At 41.7% G+C, this 20,314-nt stretch overlaps 1 protein-coding gene across 7 annotated transcripts in view; it reads right to left on the reverse strand.

Annotated features, from left to right (window-relative positions):
- Window positions 1-20,314, reverse strand: part of LOC129815701 (cadherin-22-like) — a 265,152-nt gene that overhangs the window by 90,016 nt on the left and 154,822 nt on the right. For 5 of the 7 annotated variants that reach the window (XM_055869744.1, XM_055869742.1, XM_055869741.1 and 2 more), the window contains one exon: window positions 6,012-6,131. In XM_055869744.1, the coding sequence (XP_055725719.1) occupies window positions 6,012-6,131 (120 nt within the window). Of the gene's footprint in view, window positions 1-6,011; window positions 6,132-18,838; window positions 19,411-19,896; window positions 20,151-20,314 lie in introns of those variants that run through there. The other 2 variants (XM_055869747.1, XM_055869746.1) reach the window with 2 other exon arrangements.

A 20,314-nucleotide genomic window follows, 5' to 3' on the forward strand; every position in this document is an offset into this window, starting at 1 on the left:
CCACTTGAAGGTCTCAGAGCAAGTGACGCCACCGATGTATGTGTATGTATTTACAGTGGCTTGCAAAAAGTATTCACCCCCTTGGCATTTTTTCTATTTTGTTGCCTTAAAACCTGGAATTAAAATAGATTTTTTGGGCGGTTTGTATCATTTGATTTACACAATATGCCCTCCACTTTGAAGATGTAAAATATTTTTTTTTGTGAAACAAACAAGAAATAGGACAAAAAAACAGAAAACTTGAGCGTTCATAACTATTCACCCCCCCAGAGTCAATACTTTGTATAACCACCTTTTGCAGCAATAACAGCTGCAAGTATGTTGAGGTATGACTCTACAAGCTTGGCACATGTAGCCACTGGGAGTTTTGCCCATTCTTCAAGGCAAACTGCTCCAGCTCAGCTCAAGTTGGATGGGTTCTGCTGGTGTACAGCAATCTTTCAGTCATACCACATAATCTCAATTGGATTGAGGTCTGGGCTTTGACTAGGTAATTCCAAGACATTTAAATGTTTCCCCTTAAACCACTCGAGTGTTGCTTTAGTAGTATGCTTAGGGTCATTGTCCTGCTGGTAGGTGAACCGCCGGCCCAGTCTCAAATCTCTGGAAGACAAACAGGTTTCCCTCAAGAATTTCCCTGTATTTAGCGGCATCCATCATTCCTTCAATTCTGACCAGTTTCCCAGTCCCTGCCGATGAAGAACATCCCCACAGCATGATGCTGCCACCACCATGCTTCACTGATGGTGTTCTCAGGATAATTAGAGGTGTTGGGTTTGTGCCAGACATAGCATTTTCCTTGATGGCCAAAAAGCTCAATTTTAGCCTCATCTGACCAGAGTACCTTCTTCCATATGCCTTGAGGCGAACACCAAACGTGTTTGATAATTTTTTTATTCATTTTTCTTCAAGAAATTGCTTTTTTCTGGCCACTCTTCCATAGAACCCAGCTCTGAGGAGTGTACAGCTTAAAGTGGATCTATGGATACTCCAATCTCCGCTGTGGAGCTTTGCAGCTCCTTCAGGGTTATCTTTGGTCTCTTTGTTGTATCTCTGATTAATGCCCTCCTTGCCTGGTCCGTGAGTTTTGGTGGACGGCCCTCTCTTGGCAGGTTTGTTGTGGTGCCATATTCATTCCAATTTTTTATAATGGATTTAATTAGTGGGATGTTCAAAGTTTCAGATTTTTTTTTATAACCCAACCCTGATCTGTACTTCTTCACAACTTTGTCCCTGACCTGTTTGGAGAGCTCCTTGGTCTTCATGGTGCAACTTGCTTGGTGGTGCTGCTTGCTTAGTGGTGTTGCAGACTCTGGGGTCTTTCAGAACAGGTATAAACAGTTGAAGTCAGAAGTTTACATACACCTTAGCCAAATACATTTAAACTCAGTTTTCACAACTCCTGACATTTAATCCTAGTAGAAATTCCCTGTCTTAGGTCAGTTAGGATCACCACTTACTTTTAAGAATGTGAAATGTCAGAATAATAGTAGAGAGAATGGTTTATTTCAGCTTTTATTTCTTTCATCACATTCCCAGTGGGTCAGAAGTTTACATACACTCAATTAGTATTTGGTAGAATTGCCTTTAAATTGTTTAACTTGGGTCAAATGTTTCGGTTAGCCTTCCACAAGCTTCCCACAATAAGTTGGGTGAATTTTGGCCTATTCCTCCTGACAGAGAGGACTGAACTGAGTCAGGTTTGTAGGCCTCCTTGCTCACACACACGCTTTCAGTCCTGCCCACAAATGTTCTATAGGATTGAGGTCAGGGCTTTGTGATGGTCACTCCAATACCTTGACTTTGTTGTCTTTAAGCCATTTTGCCACAACTTTGGAAGTATGTCATTGTATGTCATTGTCCATGTGGAAGACCCATTTGCGACCAAGCTTTAACTTCCTAACTGATGTCTTGAGATGTTGCTTCAATATATCCACATAATTTTACCTCTTCATGATGCCATCTATTTTGTTCCTCCTGCAGCAAAGCACCCCTACAACATGATGCTGCCACCCTTGTGCTTCACGGTTGGGATGGTGTTCTTCGGCTTGCAAGTCTCCCCCTTTCTCCTCTAAACACAACAATGGTCATTATGGCCAAACAGTACTATTTTTGTTTCATCAGACCAGAGGACATTTCTCCAAAAAGTACGATCTTTGTCCCCATGTGCAGTTGCAAACCGTAGTCTGGCTTTTTTATGGCGGTTTTGGAGCAGTGGCATCTTCCTTGCTGAGCGGCCTTTCAGGTTATGTCGATATAGGACTTGTTTTACTGTGGATATAGATACTTTTGTACCTGTTTCCTCCAGCATCTTCACAAGGTCATTTGCGGTTGTTCTGGGATTAATTTGCACTTGTTGCACCAAAGTACGTTCATCTCTAGGAGACAGAACGCGTCTTCTTCCTGAGCAGTATGATGGCTGTGTGGTCCATGGTGTTTATACTTGCGCACTATTGTTTGTACAGATGAACGTGGTACCTTCAGGCGAGTCCTAACCGACTTGCCAAAACTATAGTTTGTTAACAAGAAAAGTGTGGAGTGGTTGAAAGCTGAGTGTATGTAAACTTCCAACTTCAAGTGTATATACTGAGATCATGCGACACTTAAATAAAGTACACCTGTGTGCAATCTAACTAATTATGTGACTTCTGAAGGTAATTGGTTGCACCCGATCTTATTTAGGGGCTTCATAGCAAAGGGGGTGAGAATACTTATGCACGCACCACTTTTCCGTTTATTTTTTAAACAAGTTATTTTTTTCATTGCACTTCACCAATTTGGACTATTTTGTGTTTGTCCATTACATGAAATCCAAATAAAAATCAATTTAAATTACAGGTTGTAATGCAACAAAATAGGAAAAACGCCAAGGGGGATGAACACCTTTGCAAGGCACTGTATGTATGCATGTATGTGTATATGTATGTATGTATGAATGTATGTTTGTATATATATTATTTTACTGCTCTAGGGATGTAATTATTTGTTTGTGTGAATTAATTATTTGTTTGTGTCAAGTTTGTTTATTTGTCAGTTAATCTCATAAGGGATGGGTTGCCAATTGGCGATTTCACACAAAAATAAAAATGTAATTCATTCATTCATGATAAACTGAACGAGATGGCAATGGGAAGAGTTTACTCTGGTCAAATAGCGGGAGCCAAACTCTATTCCCTGGTGGGTTATCCACATCAAATTCTATTGTTGCCCTGCCTTAGTTGATGGTACCTCTCCCAGTGCCTTGCATTGTGCTACTCCGCTAGACACACAACTTAGAGATTGCACTCACATTTAACATCAGGTAGCTGCAGGCAATGCTTGTATGTCAGCATACAGTGCGAAGGAAAATTCAGTTGCAGGATATGGAGGCACATAATAATAGCTTTCAATAACCTAGGGCATGGGGAGCATCAGAAATTCATATTTTTGCATCGGGTCTTTCTTAGTCAGAACTCATTCAAATGTTTCTTGACTGCTAACATTTGTAACATGCTTGAAAGGGGATCTCATTCATAGCATACTATATATTGCACATCAATTGTCAATGACTATGAGTCCTGTGTATTTGCCTGTTAGTCGTTTCGGATAAGAGCGTCTGCTACAGTAAATGACCAAAATGTAAATGTATTTATATGACAGTGTCTGAGAGCAGAGTGCCAGGTAGTTATGTCTCTTTCCTAGAAATGTATGGAATATAATTTAATAGAATCCTCAGGCTTTCATCCTGAGAAGAAGCTCACTTGAACTTCAATACCAAATACCACTCTGAAGTTCAAATACATTCAAATGACTGCTACTTTCGAAAAATCCCTCAGATATTGGCCATTGATCATATTCTGGTCATGTATCTGGAACGGAGAAAAAGATAGTGTAAGGATTAACCCTCTTTTGAATGACTGGGGCGACATTAATGAGGGGAAATTCACCACTGCTCTGTTCTCTTGATGACCTCTTCCCCCAGCACCTATTTCAATGGTTAATGTCGATAAAAAAAGAAGGGGGGGAGGACAAGAGTTGGTACGATCTGCAAGTCTCCAGGCCAACGTTGCCGAGACAAGGCCATTTATCATCTAGGCACTAGGGCCAACCGAATCAAAGTGGGGAGACCAAAAAAAAGGAATGATTAAAAGTTTCGTGCTGCTCCCAGGAGGACATTTGCAGGCAACACAAACCTTGGGATATGCCTGAGAGACTACGATTCAAGCCCAGGTACAGGCCCTCAGACCAAAAGGGAATTCACCCAAATGTGCTGACTGGGAGAGACAATTAGAGAATCCGCATCTGGACAGACTGTAATATAACACTTCAGAGATTTAATGGCAACTATTTTCATTTCAATATGTATCCTTATACGTTGAGAAATATAAACTCAGCAAAAAAAGAAGCATCCCTTTTTCAGGACCCTGTCTTTCAAAGATAATTTGTAAAAATCCAAATAACTTCACAGATCTTCATTGTAAAGGGTTTAAACACTGTTTCCCATAATTCTTCAATGAACCATAAACAACTAATGAACATGCACCTGTGGAACGGTCGTTAAGACACTAACAGCTTACAGGCGGTAGGCAATTAAGGTCACAGTTATGAAAACTTAGGACACTAAAGAGGCCTTTCTACTGACTCTGAAAAACACAAAAAGAAAGATGCCCAGGGTCCCTGCTCATCTGTGTGAATTTGCCTTAGGCATGCTACAAGAAGGCATGAGGACTACAGATGTGACCAGGGCAATAAATTGCAATGTCCGTACTGTGAGACACCTAAGAAAGCACTACAGGGAGACAGGACGAATAGCTGATCGTCCTCGCAGTGGCAGACCACGTCTAACAATACCTGCACAGGATCGGTACATCCGAACATCACACCTGCAGGACAGGATGGCAACAACAACTGCCCGAGTTACACCAGGAACGCATCAGTGCTCAGACTGTCCGCAATAGGCTGAGAGAGGCTGGACTGAGGGCTTGTACGCCTGCTGTAAGACCGGAAACAACGTCGCCTATGGGCACAAACCCACCGTTGATGCACCAGACAGGACTGGGAAAAAGTGCTCAACACTGACGAGTCACGGTTTTGTCTCACCAGGGGTGATGGTCGGATTCGCGTTTATCGTCGAAAGAATTAGCGTTACACTGAGGCCTGTACTCTGGAGCGGGATCGATTTGGAGGTGGAGGGTCCGTCATGGTCTGGGGCGGTGAGTCACAGCATCATCGGACTGAGCTTGTTGTCATTGCAGGCAATCTCAATGCTGTGTGTTACAGGGAAGACATCCTCCTCCCTCATGTGGTACCATTCTTGCAGGCTCATCCTGACATGACCCTCCAGCATGAAAATGCCACCAGCCATGCTGCTCATTCTGTGCGTGATTTCCTGCAAGACAGGAATGTCAGTGTTCTGCCATGGCCAGTGAAGAGCCCAGATCTCAATCCCATTGAGCATGTCTGGGACCTGTCCGGGAACTTGCAGGTGCCTTGGTGGAAGAGTGGGGTAACATCTCACAGCAAGAACTGGCAAATCTGGTGCAGTCCATGAGGAGGAGATGCACTGCAGTACTTAATGCAGCTGGTGGCCACACCAGATACTGACTGTTGCTTTTGACCCACCTTTGTTCAGGGACACATTATTCCATTTCTGTTAATCACATGTCTGTGGAACTTGTTCAGTTTATGTCTCAGTTGTTGAATCTTGTTATGTTCACACAAATATTTACACACAAAATAAATGCAGTTGACAGTGAGAGGACATTTCTTTTTTTGTTGAGTTTAAGTACACAATATGAGGTATGAGACAAGAAATATATCAACTCACTATTATTTCCGTGGATAAAGCATGGGGTTGGTACTTGTGTATTTTACTCAATACTGTAACACTACACATATAATACTACAAGTAATACTTGTAAAATACAACTATTACCACAAGTAATATATAGTATATAAGTATTACTACAAGCAATACATTGTATACACATCATCTTTGACTCTGTCTGGTCATGCCAGGAGTCTGCCCTTACCAGTCTGTCTGTCCACGGTAAAGAAGCTCTCTCCGTCCAGCACACTGTACACCACCCTGGCACTGCTCCCGTACGTAGGGTCATCTGCATCCCATGCAGTGACCTTCATCACTGATGTTCCTGCGGGGGAATTGCATGTCAGAACAGCACAATAACACAAGGCTTCAGGACCTCCAGGCGTGCCCTTCACTTAAACAAACTGATAGTGAATCAGAGAGGAAGAGGAAGCATGAGAGAGGGAGAGAGGGCAGGCTGGAGAGCTATTTTAATGCCCTGCGTATTGTTTGTTACTGAAAATAATGTGTCATTTCAGAACACCTCTCCTAAACGACATCTCCTTCGTGACAGAGCGTTATCTGGGATGAAAGAGCACATCAAGATATTTAAGATCACTATCTTCAAAGACAGATGGAAGAATGTTAAAAATCAAACAAACAACTAATGACGATTACAACCATTTATGAACCTGAATAGTTTCTATGACGCCTTTAAAACAAATATTTATTGGGGGACACAGTTGTTTCATTGAAGCATAATTCTTGTCTGTTCTAAGTAAATTGTGTGTAGCCACAAGCCTCTGGCACTGCAAAGCCTATATTTTACATTTAGTCACACATTTTAGCCAAAGCGAAGCCTTAAGCCTATAAAGCTTAATGGGCCACAGTCCTGTGGGGAAAGAAAAACTCAACTAGCCTTTTCGAGGTGTTTCTCTGTGGAGAAACATCTTGTTTGGGGTGACTGGGTTGGTGGCAGCAATGGCCCCTCAAGGACGGAGAGTCAGCCTCCATCCTTGGCCCAGCTATAGGTAATTACTGACAGCTGGTGTTGTCCACAAAAGGTCACAGCTGTAGCATTCCCAGAGCCCTGTCATGCCTTATGCTAATTATGCTAATTAGCAGAATGTGTCAGCGTTCTGTTTGTTTCCTGTCATGAGAGTCGCTCCCGAGGGTGGTGCAGGGAAAAGGATAGTGTATTATATTAAAAGCCACCCAACCATTACCACAGGCGCCTCAGATCAGTATCTGTCTCCACCTTTTTGGTTTCCCCTTAATCTTCACTTGCTAGCAGGGCCTGGAACTTTTCTCCATGGCGGCTTGTGCTAGCTATTAGCATAGCTAGCTAAGGGGAATGTTTTCCATGCAATGGCATGGAACTGAAGCCTAGGAATTCTGCAATGTTCTCGAACTCTTTCCTATTATTGCACCGCTAAATCCTCATCGGTGTAGCCCTTTTGAGTTTAACCTAATTCCAGCTTTAGTGATTCATATTTCACCTCACGTCGGAAAATTCAAAGGCTGTATCTATTGATGCTGATCTTATGGGGTCTTTAAGCATGTACTGTGTTGTATAATACCATCATTATCACTCCTAAAATGCTTAAGTAGACACCCTGCTTATCCTCAAACAAATGGGTTTGTGTCATTGTCTGGCTGAGATCAGTTTGAAACTGTCCGTATCGCCTTAAAAAGAGAAGGTATTAAGCAGATAAAAATGTTGCATTGCTGGAAATGGGGGGTTTGTGCATTTCTGCATACCTGGTTGTGCGCTGGTAAAGCTGGGAAGCTATTCCCATTCATGGGGTTATTTTGTTATCTTAATTTTCCCCAGGTAATAATCAGCGTGAAGCCATTTCTGGGCTGCCTGGGAGTGAGGCAGCTGGAAGAACTATATAAATGCAAATGCTAAGTTATTGTGTTTTTAAAATAGGGAAGTAGGAGTTCTATCTGCAGCAGCTAGTCCTCATTAATGCCTTGACTGGCCTCAGCTTTCACAATCAGAAGCAGCTAAGTCATTAGTTATTGGCTGGGGTGTTTGTCTGTTTTAGGCTACTTTGTGACAGCCTCAAGCGGATTTCAATAAAAGTTTGACTAACCCAATAGGAAAACAGAACAAAATATTACAGTAATGAGAAAAGTATTTAATGAAGAAAGTTATTCATCATCTAAAGATTTGTTTTGCTGTCTCTAAATAAAACTGGATGAGTAAATTGCTTTGATATGAGATAAAAGGTAGTGGAGTAATTATTTGCTTTTTTTTTAACAGTTCAGCGTAATGGCAGATATGCACTTAGTGAACATATTTAAACAAGCATTTTTTCCTGTTTGTTTGTGGGTCCTCCTCCTCTTCAGTTGAGCTTCACGTTGACTGTTCTCAATATAGGTTTGTATAGACCTGCTCTTAGCAAGTCCTGGCCATTAATATTGCATATACTGTGGAACTTCACATCACTGCTCCACAAGAATAATAAAGGAATTCTGAAGGCTATGTCTGCATCCCAACTGGCATCCTTATTCCCTACATAGTGTATTTATGCATTATTTTATTTATTTAACTAGGCTAGTCAGTTAAGAAAAAAATCTTATTTACAATGACGGCCTACCCTGGCCAAACCCGGACAATGCTGGGCCAATTGTGTGCTGCCATACGGGACTCCCAATCATGGCCGGAAGTGATTCAGCCTGGATCATGCTGTTTAATCAGCTTCTTGATATGCCACACCTGTCAGGTGGATAGATTATCTTGGCAAAGGAGAAAAACTCACTAACAGGGATGTAAACAAATTTGTACACAAAATTTGGAGTGAAATAAGCTTTTTGTGCGTAGGGAACATTGGGACCAACATTTTACATGTTGCGTTTATAATTTTGCTCAGAGAAAGATATTTTGTTTAACAAGTTATATATATTTTTTTGTCAAAAAGATAGGGACCTAAAATATTGCCACCACTGTTTTTAATATATTTCAATACCTCACCTTGCGAGGATAACAGAAGTCATGTCACGTTCGTCGTAGTGAAGAGACCAAGGCGCAGCGTGATGTGAATACATACTTCTTTTAATAAAGAAATAACACTGAACAAACTAAACAAAATAACAAACCGAATGTGAACGCTATAATACAACGAGTGCAGACATGCAACTTCACATAGACAATAACCCACAAAACCTAAATGGAAAATGGCAACATACATAGGATCCCCAATCAGAGACAACGTTAAACAGCTGCCTCTGATTGGGAACCAATTCAGGCCACCATAGACCTACAATAACCTAGACAACACAAAACCCGCATACCCACCCACGTCACACCCTAACCTGACCAAAATAATACAGAAAACATATTTAACTCAGGTCAGGGCGTGACAAGTCAGCCTTTTTATAAAAACAAATATGAGATTGTCTGACCATAACTCTATCCTCCGGATTCCTGCTTTCAAGCAAAAACTCAAACAGGAAGTACCAGTAACGGAAATGGTCCAATGAAGCGGATGCTAAGCTAGAGGACTGTTTTGCTAGCACAGACTGGAATAAGGTCCGGGATTCTTCCGATGACATTGAGGAGTACACCACATCAGTCACCAGCTTCATTAATAAGTACATCGACATCATCGTCCCCACAGCGACCTTACGTACATATCCCAACCAGAAGCCATGGATTATAGGCAACAGTCGCACTGAGCTTAAGGCTAGATCTGCCGCTTTCAAGGAGTGGTAAAAAACCAGACGCATATAAGAAATCTTGCTATGACCTCCGACGAGCTAGCAAACAGTCAAAACGTCAATACAGGACTAAGGTCGAATCCTACTATACAGGCTCTGACGGTCACCGGATGTGGCAGGGCTTGCAAACTATTAAGGATTACAAACGGAAACCCAGCCGTGAGCTGCCCAGTGATGCAAACCTACCTAACCAGCAAAATGCTTCCATGCTCGCTTCAAGGAAAGCAACACTAAACCATGCATGAGAGCACCAGCTGTTTCCAGATGACTGTGTGATCTCACTATCAGTAGCCGAAACGAGTAGGACCTAGCGGGGCCAGATGGATCACCAGGACATGCACTCAGAGCATGCGCTGACCAGATAGCAAGTGTCTTCACTGACATTTTCAATCTCTCCCTAACCCAGTCTGTAATACCAACATGTTTCAAGCAGACCACCATAGTTCATATGCCCAAGAACGCCAAGGAAACCTGTTTAAATGACCATCGCCCGGTAGCACTCACATCTGTAGGCATGAAATGCTTTGAAAGGCTGGTCATGCCTCACATCAACACTATCATTCCAGACACCCTAATCCAGGGACATTAAATACTGTAATTATGTTCCGTGCCACCCACCATCCGATCAAGAGAAAAGTCTTGTATACCGCCCCAACAGATCCACAGATGACACAATCGCTATTGCACTCCACACTGCCCTCTCCCACCTGGACAAGAGGAACACCTATGTGAGAATGCTGTTCATTGACTATAGCTCAGAGTTCAACATCATAGTGTCATCACTAAGCTCAGGAACCTGGGACTGAACACCTCCCTCTGCAACTGGATCCTGGACTTCCCGACGGGTCGCCCCCAGGTGGTGAGGGTAGGCAACAACACATCCGCTACGCTAACCCTCAAGACAGGGGGCAACTCAGGGGTGGGTGCTTCATCCCCTCCTAAACTCCAACACCACCATTAAGTTTGCTGACGACACGATAGTGGTTGGCCTGATCACTGACTACGATAAGACAGACTATAGAGAGGAGGTTAGTGACCTGGCGTGTGGTGACAGGACTAAAACCTCTCCCTCAACGTCAGCAAGAGAAAAGAACTGATCGTGGAATAGAGGAAACAGAGGACCGAGCATGACCCCATCCACATCGATGGGGCCTCAAGTTCCTCAGTGTCAACATCACTAAGGAATTATCATGGTCCACACTCACCAACACAGTTGTGAAGAAGGTACGACAACGCCTCTTCCCCCTCAGGAGGCTGAAGAGATTTGGCATGGGCCCTTGGAATCCTAAAAAAGTTCTACAGCTGCACTATTGAGAGTATCTTGACTAGCTGCATAACTGCCTGGTATGGAAACTGCTTGGAATCTGACCGCAAGGTGCTACAGAGTGTAGTGCGTACATCACTTGGGCCGAGGTTCCTCCCATCCAGGACCTCTATACCGGTCGGTGTCAGAGGAAGGCCCTAAAAATCTTCAAAACCTCCAGCCACCCAAGTCATAGACTGTTCTCTCTGCTACCGCAGTGATACAGCTAGTCATGGTGCCAATGCACTCAGTCTGGAACCAACAGGACCTTCAACAGCTTCTACCCCCAAGCCATTAGACTGAAACAGTTAGATAGTTAAATAGTTAACCATATAGTCCCATTTCATGAAGCTTCCAATTAACAGTTCTTGTGCTGACGTTGCTTCAAGGAACTCGGTAGTGAATGTTGCAACCAAGGACAGGCGATTTTTACCCGCTATGCGCTTCAGCATTTGCCGGTCCCGTTCTGTGATCTGATGTGGCCTACCACTACGCGGCTGAGCCGTTGTTGCTCCTAGATGTTTCCACTTCACAATAACAGCACTTACAGTTGACTGGGGCAGCTCTGGCAGGGCAGAAATTTGACGAACTGACGTGTTGAAAAGGTAGCATCCTATGACGATGCGACGTTGAAAGTCACTGAGCTCTTCAGTACAGGCCATTCTACTGCCAATGTTTGTCTATGAAAATTGGCTGAAATAGCCACACCCATTGCTGAAGGGGTGACCACATATTTTTGTAGTGTATCTACCTCAAGTACGTCGTACCCCTGCACATCGATTCTGTACTAGTACCCTGTATATATATAGCCAAGTTGTCATTACTCATTGTGTATTTATACATAGTGTTATTACTTTTCTGTTATTTCTCTATTTTTTTCTCTTTGCAATGTAAGCATTTCACTCTTAGTCTACACCTGTTGTTTATGAAGCATGTGACAAATAACATTTGATTTGATATGGCCAATAAGCATAGCCTACTGGACACAATGCAAAATGTGGTGCTGTCAGTTGTGGTCCTGTTAGTTACAAAATAATACAGTGTTAATAACAAAAATGGTAATATCCTGTATCAGCATTTTAAAACATGAATAGTTGGAAGCCTCAGGTGTTTGGAGCGTCTCTGAGTAATTGCACCCATAGTGATATACTAAGGAAGCGGCAATTGAAGCGTAATAAGCTATTTCTTTCTGACCATGAACATTGTGTGGTGAGCCTCCAGCACCTTTGAGGCTGCTCTTGAGTAGCATCCCTCAAGTGAGTGCTACACGGTGTTAGTGTGGAGTCGCCGCAATCTAGCTAACCATCTACAAAGCCGGAGAAAGTGGAACCTGAAGGGGCAGCGAGGTACGTAGCTTTCTGTCTCTCTGACACCGACTGACTAGCTACCTCCGAGACCATCAATGCTTCCTCCGCTCTCAATACCATCTGAACTGCTTTAGATCCTGCTCCCATCCTGCATGACACTTACAATTGTTTTTGCTTAAATTACATGCTCATGGATTTCAGTTTGCATTGACTGCTATATGAGTGTAATAAAACTTGAACTTGAATATACTGTGGATTACAAATACATGCAGAGGTAAGTACTGTATGTGCACAAATATATATATATATATATATATATATATATAAAGCCCTTTTTACCTCAGCAGTTGTCAACAAGTGCTATACAGACACCCAGTCTGAAACCCCAAATAGCAAGTAATGCAGAAGTAGAAGCACAGTGGCTAGGAAAAACTCCCTAGAAAGGTAGGAACCTAGGAAGAAACCTAGAGAGGAACCAGGCTCTGAGGGGTGGCCAGACCTCTTCTGGCTGAAAAACATTTTAAGGCCAGCTCCTTTGGAATGAACAGAGGGTTTTGGGTCGATAGTTTTCTTGTTTGCCCCTACTGGCAAGATTTATGCATAGGCCTGTTTTAATGGAAGCCACACAGTCTGTTCAAACGGCTTCCCACAGCATTCTACACTCAGAAGATGGGTCAATTACTGTGTGGGGAGCTGTAGAAGAGTGCCATGTGTGAGACACTAGACTGACAGATATTTAAGAGGCAGCCTCGTAAAAGAGATTTGTGCCCATCTCAGGCGCGGCGGCGATGGCTGCGTGGAGGCAGCTAACGCAGCATCCTCCCCCGGTTCGGCCCGCCCTAATCTGCAGGACTGAGTGCTCCCGTATTATGGATCATTTAGTAAAGCCATAAAAGCCTAGGTGTTTTCACATGAAAAGTTATTTATCCACTACTTCCTGGAGTGATTCATTTCTCAGCGGTCCACGTAAAAGGACAGGAAGGGAAAAAAAGATGAGGGGGAAAATTTGCTGTGTCATAAAAGTAAATGGCCTGCTTACTGAACATTTCTATGAGGTCCCCCTGAGGATTTAGCGATAATATTTCCCATCTCCCGTGACAGAAAAATACATTTAGCCTTTATTAGCCCTTACCTTTGTTATTTTATCAGATTGTGTCATTATTTGTTTACCAGACAGTATTGTGGAGCCGCCGGCCTTCAGTTGGCTCCTGCGAACCACAGCTACTGTTCAGTCTAAAAGCAATCGATTTAATGCTAACAGCAGAGAGTAGACACTTGTGCGGCCAGGGAACCAAGGAGGGGGTCTGTTAAGTACACTTTAAGAAGTATTAAACATAGCGAGAACAATGTTGAATAATGCAATGGTCAATATGAACATAATCTCTTTGAAACAATAAACTGTACCGGAATTGGCTTACAGCTATGTGTGTAATGAAATATACACTCTTAGAAAAGTTAAGTAGAATCATATTTAGGGTTATTCAGCTTGTTCCCATAATGCAACCCCTTCTGGTGCTAGATTGAACCCTTTGCAGAGGGTTCTACCTAAAACCCTCTATAAATGGTTTTATCTAGAACTCACTATGAAGGGTTCTTCCTAGTAGCCTCTATAGAGGGATGCCAGGCGACATTAAACACCTCCTAGCGGCCATGTTGGAAGACCACCACATCAATTATTCCGACAACAACAGCTGCATCTACCCCAAGCTGCATTACAACAGTGCCTAAAACTAGTTGATTCATCACCACAGACAATTTCTGTGCGGTATTTGGCTGCTCTAACAAGGCAGGAAAGAACATGGGGGGGGGAATTCAACAGCAAACATGAAACACTAAGGAGATAAGACTCACGAGCTGTCAGAAAAGCGAATAACCCTTTTTGCCCGTCAAGACCTGAGCCCAGACAGCCGTCAGTACAGGGTCTGCTACGATCATTTCATCACTTGTCAGTCTGATCTATTTAGAGTTTAGTGTAGCTGTTAGCTGTTATGCTAACCAGGTGTTGACAACAAGACCAAGTTAGCCAACATTTGCTAGCTACATAGCTTGTAGTCTAGCTATTAGCATGTGTCTCTGTCATAGGCGGCAGGTGAGAAAGTTTTGTGGAAGCAAATGTTTTACCATAAAAATGCACCTTTACAATAAAGCATTGCATGCATATCAGGGACCTACATTTCTCTCAGCAATTTGCAGACTAATGTAAGACTACTATTCTTAATGTGATGAGTAGATTGGAAAGTCAATTTATTAGGCTATTAATTAATAATCACTCTGCATGATTGAGAATGTGGCATAGGCCTATAGACTATATCAGAGAGAGGTTGCTTTTATTTCCCTTTCACAGGAAAAGTATTTCCTTTGATAAACACATCTCATGCAATTCTACTACACTTTATATGACTGGAGACATTAGCTTAATCTTTTTTAATACGATAAATCATGGTGAAGCCTAGGCCTACTCTGCTGACACTGACAAACAGATCAATAAAAATGACCTTTGCAACAATCTAATCTAGGCCTACGAAAAGGGGAGGCACGCATTTTACAATATGGCGTCAATCTAGCCTGGAGGACATTATTGTCCAAAAAACCTCCAGTGGCACTGACTCAATGATCATTTGTTGAGAACTTTATTCCTAAGAGGAGGGAAAATGTATGGACATTACAGCATAGGACAGAGGCCTCAATATGATAGGACAACCTGCTGTGTTGACTATTGGTGGTTCCAGCACAACAAAATATGTAATCTTTATATTAAACTAAAACACCTGAATGAATTAAACACAACCAAACATTCAATAGCCCTGATGGTATAGGTAACCTGAATAAGTGATATTCTAACAGCAGGTGTACTTTTCATTTGTTAATGTACTTTAGGTTCACCAGCTGACTTCTAGTCTGTCGACTGTATTCCCACTGTAAAAGATGAGCACTGCTGCAGCAGCATCATTTTCTACTTCTACTACTGTGTCCTTTTCCAGATATGAAAGGAGACGTCCCTCACTTAGACAAAATGGTTGTCATATGCTGTTCCTTAGTCAATCTGAATGATTATGTTTTGCCATTTGAGTAGTGTCCCCTTAAACCGAATGAAGAGTGTAGCAATAACTGCTGACTAAACAGAAACACAGTTTCCCAGTCATTTATTTATGTACACGTATTAATATATAAAATGTAATTTGGAACAACATGTAAAATACTATTATTTATTATATTGTAAACATATTGTACTTTAATAATCGGCTATTTTGTTGTAAGAGTGAAATTAAAAGTATTTTGTCATCTCGGCTATGCCTAGTCCCATTGAATAAAATGTATTTCTTATAGCCAAACTATTCTTTCTTTCACAATTTAAACATATTTAGCGTAGACAATGTGATTGTTGTGGTAGTATTAGGTCAACCATTTTCATTATCACAGTGACACCTCCAAGTGCCACTCAGACCTTCTGGAAGAACAGTATCTGTCATTGAACTTGGAGGTTGTGTTTATATTTTAAGCTATGGACCCCATCATCTCCTGATTCAAGACATTTCACCACCTAGATTACAAGGGTTGGATTTGCAGTAAAACAATTTCATGCGCCACCTCCCGGATGGCGCAGTGGTCTAGGGCACTGCATCGCAGTGCTAGCTGCGCCACCAGAGTCACTGGGTTCGCGCCCAGGCTCTGTCGCAGCCGGCCGCAACCGGGAGGTCCGTGGGGCGACCCACAATTGGCATAGCGTCGTCCGGGTTAGGGAGGGTTTGGCCGGTAGGGATATTCTTGTCTCAGTATGTAAAATGTAATAAAATGTATGCACTCTACTGTAAGTCGCTCTGGATAAGAGCGTCTGCTAAATGACTAAAATGTAAATGTAAATGTTAGCACACGGCATGTACACAGTTTAGTATAATGATTAGCCTCATATTCATTGTCTATCGATGTAGTTTTAACATTGAGAACATATAGCTGAACAATATGTAAACAACATGTGACATGTAAACATATGACTTAAGCGATTCTCTGCTTCAGCTACACAACAAACTTCTTTTAACTAGGGGGCGCAGTTTTCACTTTTGGCTTATTTCTCAGCCCCCGAAACTAGAATATGCATATAATAGTCAGATTAGGATAGAAAACACTCTGAAGTTTCCAAAACTGTACATTTTTTGTCTGTGAGTTAAACAGAACTGATATTGCAGGCGAAAACCTGAGAAAAATCCAACCAAGAAGTGGCCCTGTTTTTGAGACCTCTCTGTTCCAATGCATTCCTACTGCCCATATAAAGTGATATCAATAAGACCTCTTTTTCCATGTCTTCCCTAAGGTGTCAACAGCCTTTAGACATAGTTTCAGGCTTTTATTTTGAAGAATGAGCGTGAAAGGACACATTGCGTAAGTGGATAGGTGGGGGCTCTCCGAGTGATTTTTGCGCAAAAGTGAAAGGCAGCCATTGTTTCTCTCGGTCCTAGTGAAAAGCCCACTTTCCCAGTTGATTTATTATCAAATAGATATTTGAAAAACACCCTGATGTTGGATCAAAAACAACGTTTGACATGTTTATGTGGACATTATGGATATAATTTGGAATTTTTTCCGGCGTTGTCGCAAACGCTTTTTCCGGTTGATTCCTCGGCATGACGCAGCAAACAAACGGAGGTATTTGGATATAAAAAATATATTTATGGAACAAAAGGAACATTTGCTGTCTAACTGGGAGTCTCGTGAGTGAAACCATCCGAAGATCATCAAAGGTAAACGATTAATTTGATTGCTTTTCTGATTTTTGTGACCAAGTTACCTGATGCTAGCTGTTCTTATTGTTTTGTCGAGCGATCGATACATTTACACAAATGTAAGTATTGCTTGCGCTGTAAAGCATAATTTAAAAATCTGAGACGACAGATGGATTAACAAAAGGCTAAGCTGTGTTTTGCAATATTGCAGTTGTGATTTCATGAAATTATATTTTATTATATACCGTTCGCGCTAGGCTACGCTATGCTAGTCAGGGTTTTTGATGACAAATATCCCAGATCCGGGATGGGGAGTCCAGAAAGAAAGGGGTGCATTGCAAATGCCCATAAGGTTAATGCCATTATACTGTAGGCCAGTTGTTTCCAACTCCGGTCCTTGAGTACCCCCAAATAGGGTTGCAAAATTCCAGGAACCTTCAATAAATTCCCTGGTATTCCCAAAATCCCAGTTGGCGGTTTACCTGAATCAGGAGGGCAATAAGCAGGAAATCCGGAATCCTCCAACCAGGATTTCAGGAAAACCACTTTTTTAAAATATATTGTAGCTGATTCAACTTGTCAACGAATCATCTGGCCCTTCAAGTGGCTACAACCAAAATGTCTGCTGTTGGGGGTACTGGAGGACTACTGTAAGGACTACTGCACTACTGTAGGGCTATGGTGCTTTGGCGTTGCATGCCATTATAGTCAGCTGCAAAATGGGTTCACATGGCTGATATTCTGAGATAGCGTGGCAATCAAATAAAACAAACTGGAGAACTTAAAACTAATGTAATGCTAATTTGCGAATACAACATAGAAAAACACAGACAAATTAGAGACAGATACCCTTCCCCTCTTTATTGCAGGATTGTGATCTGTGATTAATCAACATTGACACTAGTTCATCTTGAATAATATGTTTAAGTTAACAATTAAAACAACTTTAAACACTTCACTTCAAAGAATCAACATTTTATTTCATCAAATTTCAAAGTGTAGAAGTAAGCTAACTCATATGTAAAGGTTAGATATCTTAGTAACAAATAGGTTATTATTACTAAAGCATAATTTCAGATGAACAAAAAAAAGAAGACAATACCAGAGGTGGCCAACCTTGCTCAACTGATCGCTGTTCTACTTGTTGAACAGACTTCTGTTCCAGCCCAGAAATAGCACAATTGATGATCAACTAATTAGGTTTGATTATTTGAATCACGTGTGTTATTGCAGGGCTAGACCTGCAGGGTTGGCCTGCTCAAGTTGTAATAGGTTTATACGTACATTGTGTGTGACTATTAAACTGTATTTTTGTTTACAACAATGCTAACATAGGTACACATAACCCATGTTATACAACAGTGGTCACCAACCAGACGATCGCGATCGACTGGTCGATCTCCAAGCCATTCCTAGTCGATCTCCAAACATTTCTGCAAAAGACGCAACGATAAAGCCTTGAGTTCCTATTTGTTTTATTTTTGTTTCACGCTGTTGGCGGTAAAGACACCTGATTCAGCAGCCCAAATGTCGGGAAGGCAGTGTTCCCATTTTTAGCCTTTTCATGTGTCTGAAGGTAGAACTACCCAGCAGGCCCAGAGAGCAAATCATGTGCACCTATAGGCCTACCGCTGGCCAATCAGATAGTTCAGATCACCGTGTCGGCAGTTTCTCACGCCATAGACATTAAAAAAAGAAGCCTCGAACGCACAGCAAAGTTGATAATGTGAGATTTCAAAACTTTTAAAACCATGACTAGAGAGACTCAACGAATACAGCAGAGCTGCTGTTTTTATGATTAAGTTCATGTTTAAGTTGTTATTCAGCAATGTCAACACTTTGGTGAACAGTTTTATAAGCCATAAAATGCGCATTTCGATAAGCTTGAGTTATTTGCAGCTTGTCTTTTTTAATATCGAGGATTTATTACACTTTCTATGGTCATAGGAGTAACAACATGAATTGGTGCATGAGGCAGAAATAATGCATTGTCACTTACGTTTGGGCATCAGATGGAAGACTGTGTCCCCTTTTTGGAGGGAGGGAGAGAGGAGGTACGGTGAATCAGGTGAGAGGCAGCCTCACCGCTGCTCCTTCCCTCCCCTCAGACTGACCATCAGATGCAGGCCATCAGTCCAGTAAAAAAATAAGCAAATGATTATGCTCACTCAGCTGTGCCTCACAAGTAATAAAACACATGGTCTAATACCAGTGTGATAATGTAGCTAAAATGTTTATATATAATTTCAAATTGGTCTGAGAAGAACACATTGGCAGGGCAATTCAAGCTTTGCCAATATGCATTGATAATGTATCGGGCCTATAGTCTACTGCGCAAACCTCATTGCTACAGACCTGTTTTTAATTGGTTAATGTTGCTTAGGCTTATATGTTTTAAGCCATGCTTTTAAAAAATCTGAGGGATAGATCTCAGCTTGCATTTTGAATCAGAAAGTGATCTTGACTCAGAAAAGGTTGGTGACCACTGGTATACAAGGATGTACCCTTATTTTCTTGGAACATTCATTGGGACCATTTCATCTGCAGACAGGGTTTCACAGCTCTCTGTATCTGATGACAGAAAACATCACAAAGAAACAGGCTTCATTACACTCAAATTAGACAGCACTGAATATCATGTTGCTATATCTCTGTTTTCACAGTTTGTCTCGCAAGGAACTACAACTGGAGAGTATTTTCATAATGTCCTCCCACAAAGGTTTCTGCCATATCCAGCGTAGCCTACTCTCTTCTTTCTCTGACAGCTGGGGCTGCTAGTTAATCCATTCACCCTCTTCCATTGCTTTTAGCTAGCTTTTCGAGTTTGTGTTTTTAATTTTAAATGATAAATACATCAAGATAGCTAACTAGCAAATATAAAGTTAACTAGCTGGTGATATGTAATTTACTTAGCTACCTGTATCTATACAGTATGTAAAGTTAGCTAGCTCACCAGCTAACATTGTTAGCAGCTTATTTGAGTTAGCCTGCACACAAAGTTTCGGTAGTAATAATAATATTTTATTGTTTAAAAATGTCATTAATATATTTACTTACTTGAATAGGTTCTCTCACTGCCTCTGATTTCTAGGTCCTTAGAAAAATAAAATAATGGTCAATCTTCCCGATGTTTTCAGTGGTAGCAAAACGTAGCCAGCCATGTGGTTGATTAGGACTTCCACCAGACTCTGATCTTCCAACATGCCACCTGGTGTGGTTGCTAGGTGATTTGTGACGCAACTGCTACCCCTCTATAAATGGTTCTACCAAGAACCCGTTTATCATCGAAAGGTTCTTCCTAGAACCCTCTATGAATGATTCTATAAAGAACCCTTTATCTTATGTCATCTTTAAAATTAAGCTCTTTATGACAATATGTTACATATATCATAAGGCCTTTTGTTGAAGGCTTAGTTAAATCGTAACACAGTGGTCTGAAACCAAGGCCACATCAGACCTGCAAATCACATTATGC

This window comes from Salvelinus fontinalis, chromosome 18 (genome assembly GCF_029448725.1).
Source record: "Salvelinus fontinalis isolate EN_2023a chromosome 18, ASM2944872v1, whole genome shotgun sequence".
In the NCBI taxonomy this organism is placed as follows: domain Eukaryota; kingdom Metazoa; phylum Chordata; class Actinopteri; order Salmoniformes; family Salmonidae; genus Salvelinus; species Salvelinus fontinalis.